Source organism: Coregonus clupeaformis, chromosome 3 (genome assembly GCF_020615455.1).
Source record: "Coregonus clupeaformis isolate EN_2021a chromosome 3, ASM2061545v1, whole genome shotgun sequence".
Classification (NCBI taxonomy): domain Eukaryota; kingdom Metazoa; phylum Chordata; class Actinopteri; order Salmoniformes; family Salmonidae; genus Coregonus; species Coregonus clupeaformis.
In genome coordinates this window covers 8,340,737-8,356,159 of record NC_059194.1, presented here as the reverse complement: position 1 = coordinate 8,356,159, position 15,423 = coordinate 8,340,737, and the positions used below count along the sequence as shown (strand labels likewise).

General features: G+C 45.5%; 1 protein-coding gene across 1 annotated transcript in view; it reads left to right on the top strand.

Annotated features, from left to right (window-relative positions):
• LOC121541796 (protocadherin Fat 4-like) overlaps positions 1-15,423 on the top strand; it is a 96,853-nt gene that overhangs the window by 43,722 nt on the left and 37,708 nt on the right. Inside the window, exons 2-5 of the mRNA XM_041851102.2 lie at positions 6,254-6,385; positions 10,266-10,527; positions 11,164-11,514; positions 13,083-14,005. Of these exons, the coding sequence (XP_041707036.2) occupies positions 6,254-6,385; positions 10,266-10,527; positions 11,164-11,514; positions 13,083-14,005 (1,668 nt within the window). The remainder of the gene's footprint in view (positions 1-6,253; positions 6,386-10,265; positions 10,528-11,163; positions 11,515-13,082; positions 14,006-15,423) is intronic.

Below are 15,423 nucleotides of genomic sequence, written 5' to 3'. Positions count from 1 at the left end.
CCGGGGCGTCTGGGCCTGAGTGACAGGTTGAGCAGGGGAACGAACCAACTCCTTCCTCCCTCCAGACCTCGCTTCATCTTCCTCCGATGAATTTTTCCACCAAAGCCTCTTTGATATCTCTCCCCCAGGGGAGCTTGGGTAATGTAAACTATAATTATTTCTCACAACTGCACTTCTTCTCTAATTAGTTCACTCCTCAGAACTGGACCGTGCATTATTTACACATCAAGAGGACACGGGTTGGAAGATAAATATTCATTGTTTGTTGACTTTGTCGGGTCCCTCGGCTCTGCAAGTGCTGTCGTCTCCCGTCTTGTTTTTACATGGTAAATGGCGCCCCGGTCGGGATAGCCGGCGAGGCCCCTCGTTAGGTCTTGTTGTCCAATTATCTGTACCCAGGGTCAGATCCACCTCATCCTCATCCCAGACAGAGACCCAAACCACTGAACATCCCAAACCACTGATTCAGAATCAGATTAATAAGCGGTCAGCGTGGAGACACGTTGTAATCATAGTCTTTTGAAGACTGTTCTTGGTTTTGGACAGCGTTAGTAAACATTCCATTTTCATCTGGCTTTGGAATGTGTGAATGAAAATAGTTATAGCTCAAGTCATCAATAAGAAAGATCTCAATTAATTTGCTATATGTTAAGCCCCTCTCTGTCAAGGCATCTTAAAGCCTTTCCTACTGGGTCATCTGTAATGGACTGCAGCTCTTGAAAAGGGTCTGGATGGTGGCATTTGTTGGTAGTTCCTGCATGCGGCTTGTTTCAGAGTGGATTTGCAGGAGCACTTGAGGTCTGTTTTTCCTGGCATAAATAGACTCCTGTATCTCCCCCCTCTTGGTGGTCCTGCGGCCTTGAAGCCCATTGTCTGCATAGTAAATGCCTGTGGGGGAAACTTGGGTTGGTGGATGTGACGCAGCTGTTCCTTTCCCATTTCAAATCAAATCAAAGTTTATTTGTCGCGTACTAGGGCTGGCCCCATTTAGTCGACTGGTCGATTGTTTGGTCGATAGGCAGTTTGTTGGTCAACCAAGATTTTTTTTGTTGACCAATGGCAAATGTAAATCACCATCCCTGTGAATCTTCTCAAAGTATTTTTTTCTTCGCCTCAAAAAGCAAGTAAACTAAGTATGTTTTTACATCCATTGAGAATGACAATAGTTCCTCAACGTAGCCTATTTGAAAAGTATTTCCAGCTCTCTCCCTTTCGATTACCACTCAGCATGAAAGGGGAAAAAATGTCATGCTCTGATCTGGTGGAAATGTCATAAAAAAGGTCTACCTGATTACTTCTTATCCCTTGCGCAAATAGCCTACAGCTGTGTCTGTCTGTCCGGAGCTCACTGGCACAGGACACTCTGAGGGCCCAGAATATTTTATACAATGTTGCAAGTTTGCTAGCACAAGCTTCAGGCCAGACCCAAGTTAATAGTTGATACAATGTTTCAAGTTCCTTGCAGACTGGCCATGCAGAGCTAATGTGATTTATAGGATATTTATTTTTTATCATATTTTCTACCTGCGTGCTGCAGTGTTTTTATTGGTTGGCTTTATGTAGGCTATTTTTTACATATTGGCAATGGCAATAGAAGTTACTTTTAGATTTGTATCATTTTCATTTAGATAGAATTTTGATGAACCACATTACATTGATTTTGAGATATGAAGACTATTATAAATGTTTTTGAAATATGAAGACTATTATAAATTAAATTAAACTGTTCCACGAAAATATGCATATGAAAATCATAACTGGCACGCAGATCAGTAGAAATGGTATGATAACTTGGCACTACAAATGGAAAAGGTTGCCGATTGCTGGTGTAGCGTATTACCGGCAACTTCGGGAGCTTAATGGCAGAATCTGTGAAGGCCAGCAGCAGCGGGTAGCGATAGGAGGAGAGTAGGGAACAGGTTTTTTTCTTCTTGCTAGGCTATATTGCTCTCTGGCTCCCTCTTTAGTAATTTGTGTCTTCATTTTTAATTGCAGTGCGTAAAGCATCAGACAAGCTCAGTAGCCTACATATAGTTGATTTTATTCAAACATAGGGTGTGTCTATATATGGAAAAATACACGTTTAAACATTTTGACCAATCAATTGGTATACAGATTTGCAGATGTTATCGCAGGTGCAGCGAAATGATTATGTTTCTAGCTCCAACAATGCAGTAATATCTAAAAGCTCCAAAAGTGCAGTAATATTTAAATGATTATATTTATAGCTCCAAAAGTACAGTAATATCTCAATCATTATGTTTCTAGCTCCAACAGAGCAGTAATATCTAGCAACACAATAACAATACACACATGATCCAAAAGGTATACAGTGGGGAGAACAAGTATTTGATACACTGCCAATTTTGCAGGTTTTCCTACTTACAAAGCATGTAGAGGTCTGTAATTTTTATCATAGGTACACTTCAACTGTACCAGAAAATCATATTTTAATTTATTTGCATTTTATTGCATGACATAAGTATTTGATCACCTACCAACCAGTAAGAATTGCGGTTCTCACAGACCTGTTAGTTTTTCTTTAAGAAGCCCTCCTGTTCTCCACTCATTACCTGTATTAACTGCACCTGTTTTAACTCGTAACCTGTATAAAAGACACCTGTCCACACACTCAATCAAACAGACTCCAACCTCTCCACAATGGCCAAGACCAGAGAGCTGTGTAAGGACATCAGGGATATAATTGTAGACCTGCACAAGGCTGGGATGGGCTACAGGACAATAGGCAAGCAGCTTGGTGAGAAGGCAACAACTGTTGCCGCAATTATTAGAAAATGGAAGAAGTTCAAGATGACGGTCAATCACCCTCGGTCTGTGGCTCCATGCAAGATCTCACCTCGTTGGGCATCAATGATCATGAGGAAGGTGAGGGAACAGCCCAGAACTACACGGCGGGACCTGGTCAATGAACTGAAGAGAGCTGGGACCACAGTCGCAAAGAAAACCATTAGTAACACACTACGCCGTCATGGATTAAAATCCTGCAGCGCACGCAAGGTCCCCCTGCTCAAGCCAGCGCATGTCCAGGCCCGTCTGAAGTTTGCCAATGACCATCTGGATGATCCAGAGGAGTAATGGGAGAAGGTCATGTGGTCTGATGAGACAAAAATAGAGCTTTTTGGTCTAAACTCCACTCGCCGTGTTTGGAGGAAGAAGTACAACCCCAAGAACACCATCCCAACCGTGAAGCATGGAGGTGGAAATATCATTATTTGGGGATGCTTTTCTGCAAAGGGGACAGGACGAATGCACCGTATTGAGGGGAGGATGGATGGGGCCATGTATCGCGAGATCTTGGCCAACAACCTCCTTCCCTCAATAAGAGCATTGAAGATGGGTCGTGGCTGGGCCTTCCAGCATGACAACGACCCGAAACACACAGCCAGGGCAAATAAGAAGTGGCTCCGTAAGAAGCATCTCAAGGTCCTGGAGTGGCCTAGCCAGTCTCCAGACCTGAACCCAATAGAAAATATTTGGAGGGAGCTGAAAGTCCGTATTGCCCAGCGACAGCCCCGAAACCTGAAGGATCTGGAGAAGGTCTGTATGGAGGAGTGGTGTCACGATCGTCGAAGGAGGAGGACCAAGGCGCAGCGTGAAATGCAAACATACTTATTTATTAATAGTGATAACACAAACAAAAACAATAAACGATAACGTGACGTCCTAGGTCTAACACAACCAACACGGAACAAACCAAAAGGAACAAGATCCCACAACTACTGTGGGTAAACTGGCTGCTTAAGTATGGCTCCCAATCAGAGACAACAAGCAACAGCTGATACTCGTTGCCTCTGATTGAGAACCATACTGGCCAACAGAAAACACAACTCTAGAATACCGACATAGAACAAGAACACATAGAATCTACACACCCTGGCTCAACATATAGAGTCCCCAGAGCCAGGGTGTGACAGTACCCCCCCCCAAAGGCACGGACTGCGACCGCGCCTCAACATAAACCAAACAGGGGAGGGCTGGGTGGGCATTCCTCCTCGGAGGCGGTTCCGGCTCCGGGCTTGCCCACCACCCTCCAATAATCCCCCCGTAGCGCCCCTGGTCCGGTCTGGCCCCGCTGGCTGGAGCTGGACTGGACATCGTAGGAGCGGATTGCTTAAGCTCCGGTGTGGAGCAGCTGACCGGTACCTGACCAGGCACCGGTGACCCAGGCACGGGTTGTGCCGGACTGACGACGCACACCCCTGGCTTGGTGCGTGGAGCAGGAACAGGCCGGACCGTACTGGGAACACACACCACTGGCCTTAAACGGGGATCAGGAACGGGCCGGACCGGACTGGCAATACACCTCAGTACCTCTCGCCGTGCCTCTACATCTTCCTTCCCTCCTCTCACCAATGGCTCCCGTAACCCGGTGGCCTTCTCTCCTCGTCCACCTACTCGCCCCTTATCTGCCTCCAGCAGCCCCGTCGTCCATGCCATGTGCCCCCCCTAAAAAATGTTTGGGGGTGCCTCTCGCCTGTCCGACCACGGCCCGGTTGGCGCCGCTTCTCTCTACGGCGCGCCTCCACCGTCTCTTCCCACGGACGCCGATCCATCCCGGCCTGTATCTCCTCCCAAGTCCAGGACCCTTTCCCGTCCAATATCTCCTCCCATGTCCAGGCTGCCTGCTCCTGGACACGCTGCTTGGTCCTGGTATGGTGGGATCTTCTGTCACGATCGTCGAAGGAGGAGGACCAAGGCGCAGCGTGAAATGCAAACATACTTATTTATTAATAGTGATAACACGAACAAAAACAATAAACGATAACGTGACGTCCTAGGTCTAACACAACCAACACGGAACAAACCAAAAGGAACAAGATCCCACAACTACTGTGGGTAAACTGGCTGCTTAAGTATGGCTCCCAATCAGAGACAACAAGCAACAGCTGATACTCGTTGCCTCTGATTGAGAACCATACTGGCCAACATAGAAAACACAACTCTAGAATACCGACATAGAACAAGAACACATAGAATCTACACACCCTGGCTCAACATATAGAGTCCCCAGAGCCAGGGTGTGACAAGTGGGCCAAAATCCCTGCTGCATTGTGTGCAAACCTGGTCAAGACCTACAGGAAACCTATGATCTCTGTAATTGCAAACAAAGGTTTCTGTACCAAATATTAAGTTCTGCTTTTCTGATGTATCAAATACTTACAGTATGTCATGCAATAAAATGCAAATTAATTACTTAAAAATCATACAATGTGATTTTCTGGATTTTTGTTTTAGATTCCGTCTCTCACAGTTGAAGTGTACCTATGATAAAAATTACAGACCTCTACATGCTTTGTAAGTAGGAAAACCTGCAAAATCGGCAGTGTATCAAATACTTGTTCTCCCCACTGTATATATTATTTTTGGGGTCTATTGCGCCTCACCAACCCACATCAACCCGCACAGCGGCGGAATCGACTGGAGGACTGAATAAGACTGAATAGAGAGGCTCAGGAGAAAGCAACTCGCAGTTTAGTTTTTATGTCTGGCAAATAATTACCATAATCACTGTCAACATTAATGGAGATTGCAACGCTGGAGAATTCAAACCCGGCTTTTCCATATTTATAGAAGCAATAAACAAAGAATGCAAAGGGAAATGTCTGTTATGATTCAAAGTGAACACTGTTTACTGGCATTGAAATTCATATTTGGGTAAGGGGATGAGATTGGATTGTGGAGTATGAGTGGAAATGCAATATTCCTGGGTTAAACACAATTTGACACCATAATGTGTATGTGTCCATCTCTATTTATCTTTCTCTCCCTTCATCTCTCTCTCTTCCATTATGCTGAAAGAAACCACAGAATGGTTTTGGGTAGTGTAAAACACTAATAAGAAGTGTGTATCTCCAGGCTTTAGTTGAACACTGTCTGGACACTGTAGACGTGTGTGTAAAAACATAAAACAGCGCCCTCTGGATGGAACTGTCCCTGTCTAATGCATTGATAACTACACTCTACTTTTGGCATCAAACTACCATTGATCTCTACACTTGGCATCAAAATAAGACTATACAGAATGGGAATATGAAACACTTGACATTTCAGTAAGTCTCCTCTCCCCAGCCCTCTGCAGTTTTAAGAAGAGGGGGAGAATGATCACTCGTCGCTGCTGGGTGCATATCTGTCAGAAATGCGAGCAGTACGTTTCGTGGTGAACCTAACGGCTATAGCAGGCGTTGTTTGGCACTGTTTTCATGGAAATGGTGGTGTTTTTCTTTCTCTCCAGGTGGAAATTACGCTCCAGGACGTCAATGACAACCCACCTGTTTTCCCGAACGATCTTCTTGACGTGACCATCGAAGAGAACATCAGTGATGGCTTCAAGATAATGCAGCTAACAGCCACAGACGCAGATGAGGTAAAGTCTCCCAGGATTGGCCTTTTCTATATTCTGTCTGTACGGATGCCTATTTGAATGAAATGCTGGCAGATAACCCCCGTCCCCATCCCCGTCCCTGTCCCCGTCCCCGTCCCCTATGCCAGAGGGAAGGATCAGCCAAAAGGCAGCCATTACAAAAAGTAAATGTAAAAGGCATACTGTCGTTATCTCTGTGTTACCATCAAAATTGATGTTTTTTTTATGTACATCTTGACTAGATTTGGTGACGTACTTAAATGTAAAGCGCTCAACCTCCTAAATACATTATATTGCTCTTATCTGCATATAGGAACTCAGAAGTGAAAATCTGGAAATGAGCAGATGTGACCCTCTGTTAGGGGATTTCTTACAGAGAAAAAAAGAAAGTGGCTGCAGGTAGAAACTTAGTTTCCAATATCCCCCCCAAAAAAGAAATCTGTCCAAATCATGCGCTCTGCAATTATTTTACAAAGTATCCCACCATAGCCACTGGCGTAACGCAGTTTGATCAGTCACATTCCACACTTAGCTTCCTAGTACAAATGGAAATTTAAAAGGTTTATTAATGACTTTTTGGAGGGTTACTGTCAAAATTATTTATAAAGTTAAAAAAATAAACAATCAATGAAGGGCGCATGGGCCTCCAGCGCTCGTGGGCCCCCACACCTTGCGGAGGCTGCAGGGGTGTCTGGTACGCCAGTGACCACAACTTGAAGTTCACTTGGAGCAATCGCAGCACTTTTGCTTTCTCACACACACACACACACACGGTCCCCAGCGATCACGTGTTTTGACGTTACCTGAGATGGCTAGGGGCCATGGGTGTCACCGAGCCCTGAGGAGAGCGGCTAACGATTGGCTCCTCGCGCCGGCCAGATTTTCCCTCTGCGGCCTCTGTAGTTTATATTACATCACTGGCTTCGCCCTCGATTAGAAAAAGGCTCCATCTTTCGCAACCTAGGCAGGATGTGGACATAAAATCCAGCACTGAGCGAAAAGCAGGTCCTCCCTGCATCTCCAAGGCCTGCGGTTCCTTTCCAATGAGACAGGGGAACTGGATGGAAATAACTGGGGCCATTGTGAGGAGGGATTAGTGTGTGAGAAAATGTGGACTCATACTTAACGTTAACTTCTGAGGCCACACGTTTTTATTACACAGCTGTTACCTCACCAACCTTGCCAGTTAGAATGTGAAAAAAATCATGCACAGTCCATTTCTGGAATGGTCATTGTATTCAGAATAGAACATTGACTGTAAATCCTGGAGTCAGGTCAATATTTTGACTAATAGGGCGTTTTAAGTTCGTTTGAGTAACTTCTCTTGGACTCAAGTGAACTTGAACTTGGAGCTCTGATCTTGAAGGATTTGATATATGGTATTGAAATGGACTTGGACGGTTTCTGTTAGTTTCTTTATCACTTTTTCCTCATTGTCAAAATCAAAGGGAAGAAACACTTGAGCTGTGTTCCAGTAGTATTGAATAGCTTCCTTCCTTTGCCTCCTCTCCATGACCACTGATCCAAAAGTACCTGAAAGGGAAAAGCAATATGATGAAACCTATCCAGTCATTTTACCTATTATGGGTCATGAAGGAAATTAGAGTAGGAAAAGGCACTTGTTTAGAGTATTGGGACACAGCCTCGGATGTAGTTGCACTCAGATATGATCATTAAACTGAACTCCAGATAAGGCCGGCCAATTTCTGCCCACATCCTAACGCAGGAAACGTAAGTTGCACTGACACTAAGCGTATGGAACGCATTCAGGCCTTGTTCAGAAATCCACAAGTGATCCACGGAGGCGTTGCCAAGTGTGGCAAGCTGTTGGCCAGCTGACTGGCTGAATTCAGACATCATAATGATCCCATCCAATTTAACAGTGCTACATGTGGGATTCATGTGTGAGCATATTAAAATGCTGTTTCTATGCATCCGTTTTCCGCTACACCCGAAATGAAGGGAACGGTTGCATTCAGTTTGGAAAAGAAAAATAATAAAGCTTTGCTCTCTCCCGTAATGAAGGCCTCTTTTGGAGAAAATGGTTCTCACCTGATTATTTGAAAGAATATAAAAAAACTGCACTTTTTGGAGAGAACGTTCTAGTTTTATTAGCATTCTGACATAGAGTGGAAAATATGCAGGTACCAAAAGTCTAACTAAGAAAAGTCTCTAGAACAATGGGTGCTAAAGAAGCAAAACAACAACGTAACAGCCAAAAATAGTTGCTACAAGACAGTTACTATAGCCTTCTATGATGTACCCCAAATGTAAATACACAGTCATTTACTAAATCAACAGCCCTACGGGGGGGAACATAACTTTCAAAGTCCCTTCTTTTGGTGCTGTGCATCACCTGAAAATCTAGTTCTTAAATGACTATCAGTTTAGATTGATGCATTGTAAATAGAGGTATGATTATAGCTTCTCAACACGTTGCTGTGATTGGACTTTTAACACCTGTCTTGTGATTGGCTCACATGGCCTAGTCGTGTTTCAGGAAGCTCCGCTTCTCGACAGCTCTGGGAGTCTCTCTCCTCACCCCGAGCTGCTGCTGCTGCTGAAACTCATCTGCTAAATGAGTTTCCTTATGCCCAAGTCTGGCCCGAATCCTGCCCCCCCCCCCTTTCTTCCCACTGTGCCTTGGGACGGCTGTAAACTAGTCAGTCTTTTTACTGAGGAAGGTCAGGGGGAGACGATGGACCCCCTACTCCTCTCCTCCTCTCTCCATTTGGTCCCCCTACTCCTCTCCTCCTCTCTCCTTTTGGTCCCCCTACTCCTCTCCTCCTCTCTCCTTTTGGTCCCCCTACTCCTCTCCCCTCTCATCCCCCTCCTTTCCCCTCTCCTCCTCTCTCCTTTTGAACCATATCAGATAATTAATTAGCAGACGAAGGGTGTCTAGTTCCGGTTTGCAGCCCAGGTGGCTGATGGGAATCCCAGATCCAGCATTCTGATGAACACAGCCTCAATCTGACCTCTCACTAAAAATGAGAATGGGCTCTCTGGAATTGCAATGAGGCTAACTCACAAGGATGGGGTTTTTGTCCTTGGGAAACTAGTAATAAACTATTACTACTTACTAAATGGGAGATACATCAACTTTATTTTATTGCATCAACTCCATTTTATTGTATATTGGCAAGATCAAAAGTACCCTTGAAATCACCCTGAAATGAAAGATGCGTTTAGCTTTTGACCAGTCTGTTGAAAAGTAGTAGCTTTTGAAGTGGACTTTCTTCCTTCACTTAGCATCAGACATCAGGAGAGAGTATTCTGCTCTGGTATTGTCCTCAGCACAAACATCAATGTCAAGCTCTGTCGCCACTGTTATTCAGTTGTCATACCACACTCAGTCCTCTACTCCAATTGCAAAGGACCACTATGGCTTTCACATGTGTACTGGGTTGTACTTGTCCAAGGTATCAAGGGATCTATTAGTTGCGTTTATAGAGGAACTCTATAGCCCCAGAGTTCAAACACCAAGAGTACGGCCCAAGAGAATACTGCCATTCAGCTCCTGTGAGTTTTTCTCTTATTCTCCCGTATGACCATTCTATTTTGAGGGGAGCTTGCTAAGTGATGCGTTTGCAATATATTTCACTCATTGAGATTTATAATATAATCATGTCTAATATATTAGCCCTAGAATAAAGTATTTGATTAAAGTGTGAAAGCACGCAGTGGGTGGTTGTGAACATTAATTTCACTCTTACAAAGAAAGTAGTATGACGTCCCTCTCTCTCCCTTCAGGACTTTGACTAACCATAACCCTTAACCCTATGTTAATCATCACATTCTCATGTTCAAGCATCATAATAAAAAGTCTACACTGAATCTTTCTGCCATTAGAAATAACCAATTATAACCGTTTGTATTTCTTCAGGGTCCTAATGCTCTGGTGACCTACACCATTATCAGCGGTGCCGATGACAGTTTCCGGATCGACCCGGAATCGGGGGACCTGATCGCCACCAAGAGACTAGACCGGGAACGTCGCTCCAAGTATTCCCTGCTGGTTCGAGCCGACGATGGAAAGCAATCTTCAGATATGAGGCTGAACATCACTGTCAGTGACGTCAACGATCACACGCCGAAATTCTCCCGTGGAACGTACTCCTTCGACATTCCCGAGGATATGACACCAGGTAAAAGGCTTACTGTGACATGGCGTTGCTTGTAACTGCTAGGTTCTTTCATGCTTACTCAGTGTGACAGGTCCCAAATTAATTTCTGCTAAGTTTTATGCCATTCCACTTGAATGTGGTCTATCTGTATTTAAAATGCTTTTAATGCAGGACGTTTCTCTAGTTAGCTAGGTCAACAGAGACTGTATGTATGTTATTATTCATACCTGTATATTAAGTTAGTTAAACATCCTGTGTTGTGTGCTTATTCTATTACCAGGTAAGAAAATTACACTAGTCACTCAAAACATTTATAAAGTATTTATACAGTATAAATGGCAATCACTTTAGATTAGGGACTGCAAAAATACTTTAATTATGATTAGTAAATGGTTTATTAATGTGGGAGTAAATATTAATAAATGGTGAACACACAATTTATAAATTCCTTTTAAATGGTTTTTTTCCGAACCATTAAAATAAAGTGTTACCGGGACATTGGATCTGCTCATCAAACTGTGGCACTTGGAAATATGAAATATGTTATTTTTGTTCAATATGGCAGTTGAAGGAGTTGGTATGCAAACGTGAGGGAATCCCAATCCAAAAACCCTCTCAAATCCTCACTGTCTGACTGTCTGCTTCTTGACTTGTCAGGCTCCATCGTGGCGGCGATCCTGGCAAGTGACTTAGACTCGGGGGTGAACGGCGAGATCACGTACTCCCTGGAGGAGGATGACGAGGACGAGACCTTCCTGCTCAACCCCGTCACGGGGGTCTTCAACGTCACGCGGCCCCTGGACTATGAATCCCAGCGGTACTACATCCTGACCGGGAGGGCCCAGGACGGCGGTGGTCAGGCCAGTGCGGTCAGGGTCTACTTCAACGTCCTGGACGTCAATGACAACCCGCCCGTCTTCAACGCCACCTCCTACAGCACTTCGGTCACCGAGAGCCTCCCCCCTGGCTCCAGTATCATCACCGTAGGGGCCAGTGATGCAGATGATGGTATGTATGTCCCTTCTGTCAGTTGCTGATTTCCATAAAAGGATAATCTGCCACAGCAATGACGGAAATGGATGGTTTACGAAAAATGCAGGTGAACATGGTTAATATAGCATGGCCCATAACTATTTTTCTATGACACAACACCTGTAATGATCATGCAGTGAAGGGAGTTAGCTAAACATAATATTAAACCATACATTTATTTTCAATTTTTCATTCCTGTCACATTAGAATCATCTTGTGAAATACGGTCCACTAAGCCTATAATCAAGTGGCTTGAGGTATTCGTCCATTTCAGGTGGTTACGGTTAGACTGTCTTCATGCTATTATAACAGCCCTGCCGTCCCTCTGACTGCAATTACCACTCCGACCATACCAGGCCTGATGCGGTTACTGTGACCCACATTCCTGAGGCAGAAGCCTGTTTTGTGTCTCCCAACGGCAGGCTTCCTCTCCTCCACTGTCCACTTGCTCTCATTGACCCTCGTTGTCGATAGTCAGTCAGCGTTCTCTCAACGTTCTCTCTCTGTTATCTCAACCTTCTCTCAGCATTCTCTCTGTGTTACCTCAACATTCTCTCAACGTTCTCTCTGAGTTATCTCAACGTTCTCTCAGCGTTCTCTCTCTGTTATCTCAGCGTTCTCTCAACGTTTTCTCTGTGTTATCCCAATGTTCTCTCAGCGTTCTCTCTGTGTTATCGCCCCCCACTAAACATAATTGTTAGCACTTCCAGAAGTTCCTCAACCCTTGACCCCTGTAGACATGGCTGTAAACTAGGGATAGAAGTAGACTTGGCCTTTTGATAAGGGATTACCTGTGTTCAGTACACACGTCTGGAGTGTTGGAAGGTGCCGGGCCGCTTTCCACATGAATACCCCAATGACTTGAATTACAGACGCTCAATTTAAGCTCGTTTTCCCCCGGCTCCAGGGCAGGAACGAGGGTTAAGCTGGATTTCAAGGTCTAATAGTTTTCATTTGTGCGGTTTCTGTAGTTAGTTATTTAATTGAAATGAATGTTTCGATTGTGAGGGAAATTCCTAAATTGTAGAACGTGGCCTATCAGTAAAGGAGGTGATTTTAAGTTGCTGTGCTGTTTCTCTTTTGAAAAGGATAGATTACACTGCATAAAGGCATCCTCCGTTTGGAGGAAGAAATTGGAAGGCGGCTGAGACAGTAGTTATTGTGAAGACATTAAGACAATATGTGGAAATGCATGTTGATAGCAAATATAACATTCTAATTCAGACATGCAGAACAGTCATATCTAAACAACCTGGCATGAACAGATGTCAGTCCAAATGATCTACACTTTATTTGTTTTAGGTACAGTGCAGTATATTACATTACATGTTCTCTGGGCTATTTTAAGGTAATCTAATCCTACCCCTTCCAGATGAATACTTCTCGTCTTGAAACAGAAGGGTCCATTACACTGTAACTACCCCCTACCATAACAAACAGCTGAAGCAAGCACACAAAGCTTCTTCAGAACTTCACATTTTCTAGTACAAGTAACTAACACAAGGTAACCAACTCCAAATCTATTGCTATGGCTTGTCTTCCAGGTCTGAATGCCCAGCTACTCTACACCATCATATCGGGAGATCCTCAGAGCCAGTTTGACATCACCAAAGCTGGGGTACTCCAGACCAGAAAGGCCTTGGATCGGGAGGCCCAGTCCTTCTACAACCTGGTGGTCATTGTCCACGACCTGGCCCTCGCCCCCATGACCCGCTACACCAGCACGGCCCAGGTGTCCATCATCCTGCTGGACGTCAACGACTGCCCGCCAACCTTCACCTCCCAGAAGAGGACCTATATCCAGGAGAATACTCCAGTGGACACGGTGGTCTTCACGGCCCAGGCCATTGATGCAGACAGCGGGCCCAACAGCTACGTGGAGTACTCCCTGAAAGGCCCCTTTGGGAACAAGTTCAGCATAGGAACTATCGATGGAGACGTAAGGCTGGTGGGCGAACTGGACCGGGAGGAGATGTCCAATTATACACTGACGGTGGTGGCCACGGATAAGGGCGAGCCGCCGCTGTCTTCAGCCATGGATGTGACGATGCTGGTGCTGGACGTCAACGATAATACGCCCAGTTTCTCGCAGAACATCTACGACGTCGAGATCGAGGAGGACACGCTGACGGGCACCGACGTTATCCAGGTGTTTGCCAGCGACGCTGATGAGGGAACCAATGGGCAGATCCGCTTCTCCATCGCTGGGGGCAACATCAACTCAGATTTCAGGATTGACTCGGTCACCGGAGTGATCTCGGTGGCCAAGCAGCTGGACAGAGAGATGCGGCCGTCTTATTCGTTGTTGGTCCAGGCAGCCGACCGCGGAAGCAGTCCGAGGGTGGACCGCGCCATGGTCAACATCGTGCTGTTGGATGTGAACGATTGCCCGCCGGTGTTCGAGCTCTCTCCTTACTCTGTGAACGTTGAGGAGAACGTGGGGAGTCTCCCAAGGAACATACTACAGGTCAGTGTGGTCTTTCACTTTGTCAATCATTCTAGACGATCATGGTCAAACATTATTGACATTTCTGGACTGGGATTTTAAGTCTCATAAACAAAGCACTAATTCATATGCCAGGCCTAAGACCTTCAACGAGCTAATGGCTTAACTACATTTGTAGGAATATTAACCCAATAAGTATGTATGGTATCAGTTTACAAAAACATAAAGCATGGTGGTCATGTTTTTGTGAATTGGCATGGAAAATAGGCGATTAAAACAATAAAGAATGATAGCAATGGGTGCTGCTTGTTTCACTATTTTTTTGATTGCTTTAGAAAATATAATTGGGTTATTACAATCCAAAGTACCAAATTGAAGTAAATGAGAAAGGACCTGTCTCCACTGCAGTGAGCAGAAACACAAAGGACCTGTCTCCACTGCAGTGAGAAGACACACAAAGGACCTGTCTCCACTGCAGTGAGCATACACACAAAGGACCTGTCTCCACTGCAGAGCATACACACAAAGGACCTGTCTCCACTGCAGTGAGCAGACACACAAAGGACCTGTCTCCACTGCAGTGAGCAGACACACAAAGGACCTGTCTCCACTGCAGTGAGCAGACACACAAAGGACCTGTCTCCACTGCAGAGCATACACACAAAGGACATGTCTCCACTGCAGTGAGCAGACACACAAAGGACCTGTCTCCACTGCAGAGCATACACACAAAGGACCTGTCTCCACTGCAGTGAGCAGACACACAAAGGACCTGTCTCCACTGCTGAGAGCAGACACACAAAGACCTGTCTCCACTGCAGTGAGCAGACACACAAAGGACCTGTCTCCACTGCAGTGAGCAGACACGCAAAGGACCTGTCTCCACTGCAGTGAGCAGACACACAAAGGACCTGTCTCCACTGCAGAGCATACACACAAAGGACCTGTCTCCACTGCAGTGAACAGACACACAAAGGACCTGTCTGCACTGCAGAGCAGACACACAAAGGACCTGTCTCCACTGCAGTGAGCAGACGCACAAAGGAACTGTCTCCACTGCAGTGAGCAGACACACAAAGGACCTGTCTCCACTGCAGTGAGCAGTCACACAAAGGACCGGTCTCCACTGCAGAGCAGACACACAAAGGACCTGTCTCCACTGCAGCTAGCAGACACACAAAGGACCTGTCTCCACTGCAGCGAGCAGACGCACAAAGGACCTGTCTCCACTGCAGTGAGCAGACGCACAAAGGACCTGTCTCCCCTGCAGCGAGCAGACACACAAAATACCTGTCTCCACTGCAGAGCATACACACAAAGGACCTGTCTCCACTGCAGCTAGCAGACACACAAAGGACCTGTCTCCACTGCAGCGAGCAGACGCACAAAGGACCTGTCTCCACTGCAGTGAGCAGACGCACAAAGGACCTGTCTCCCCT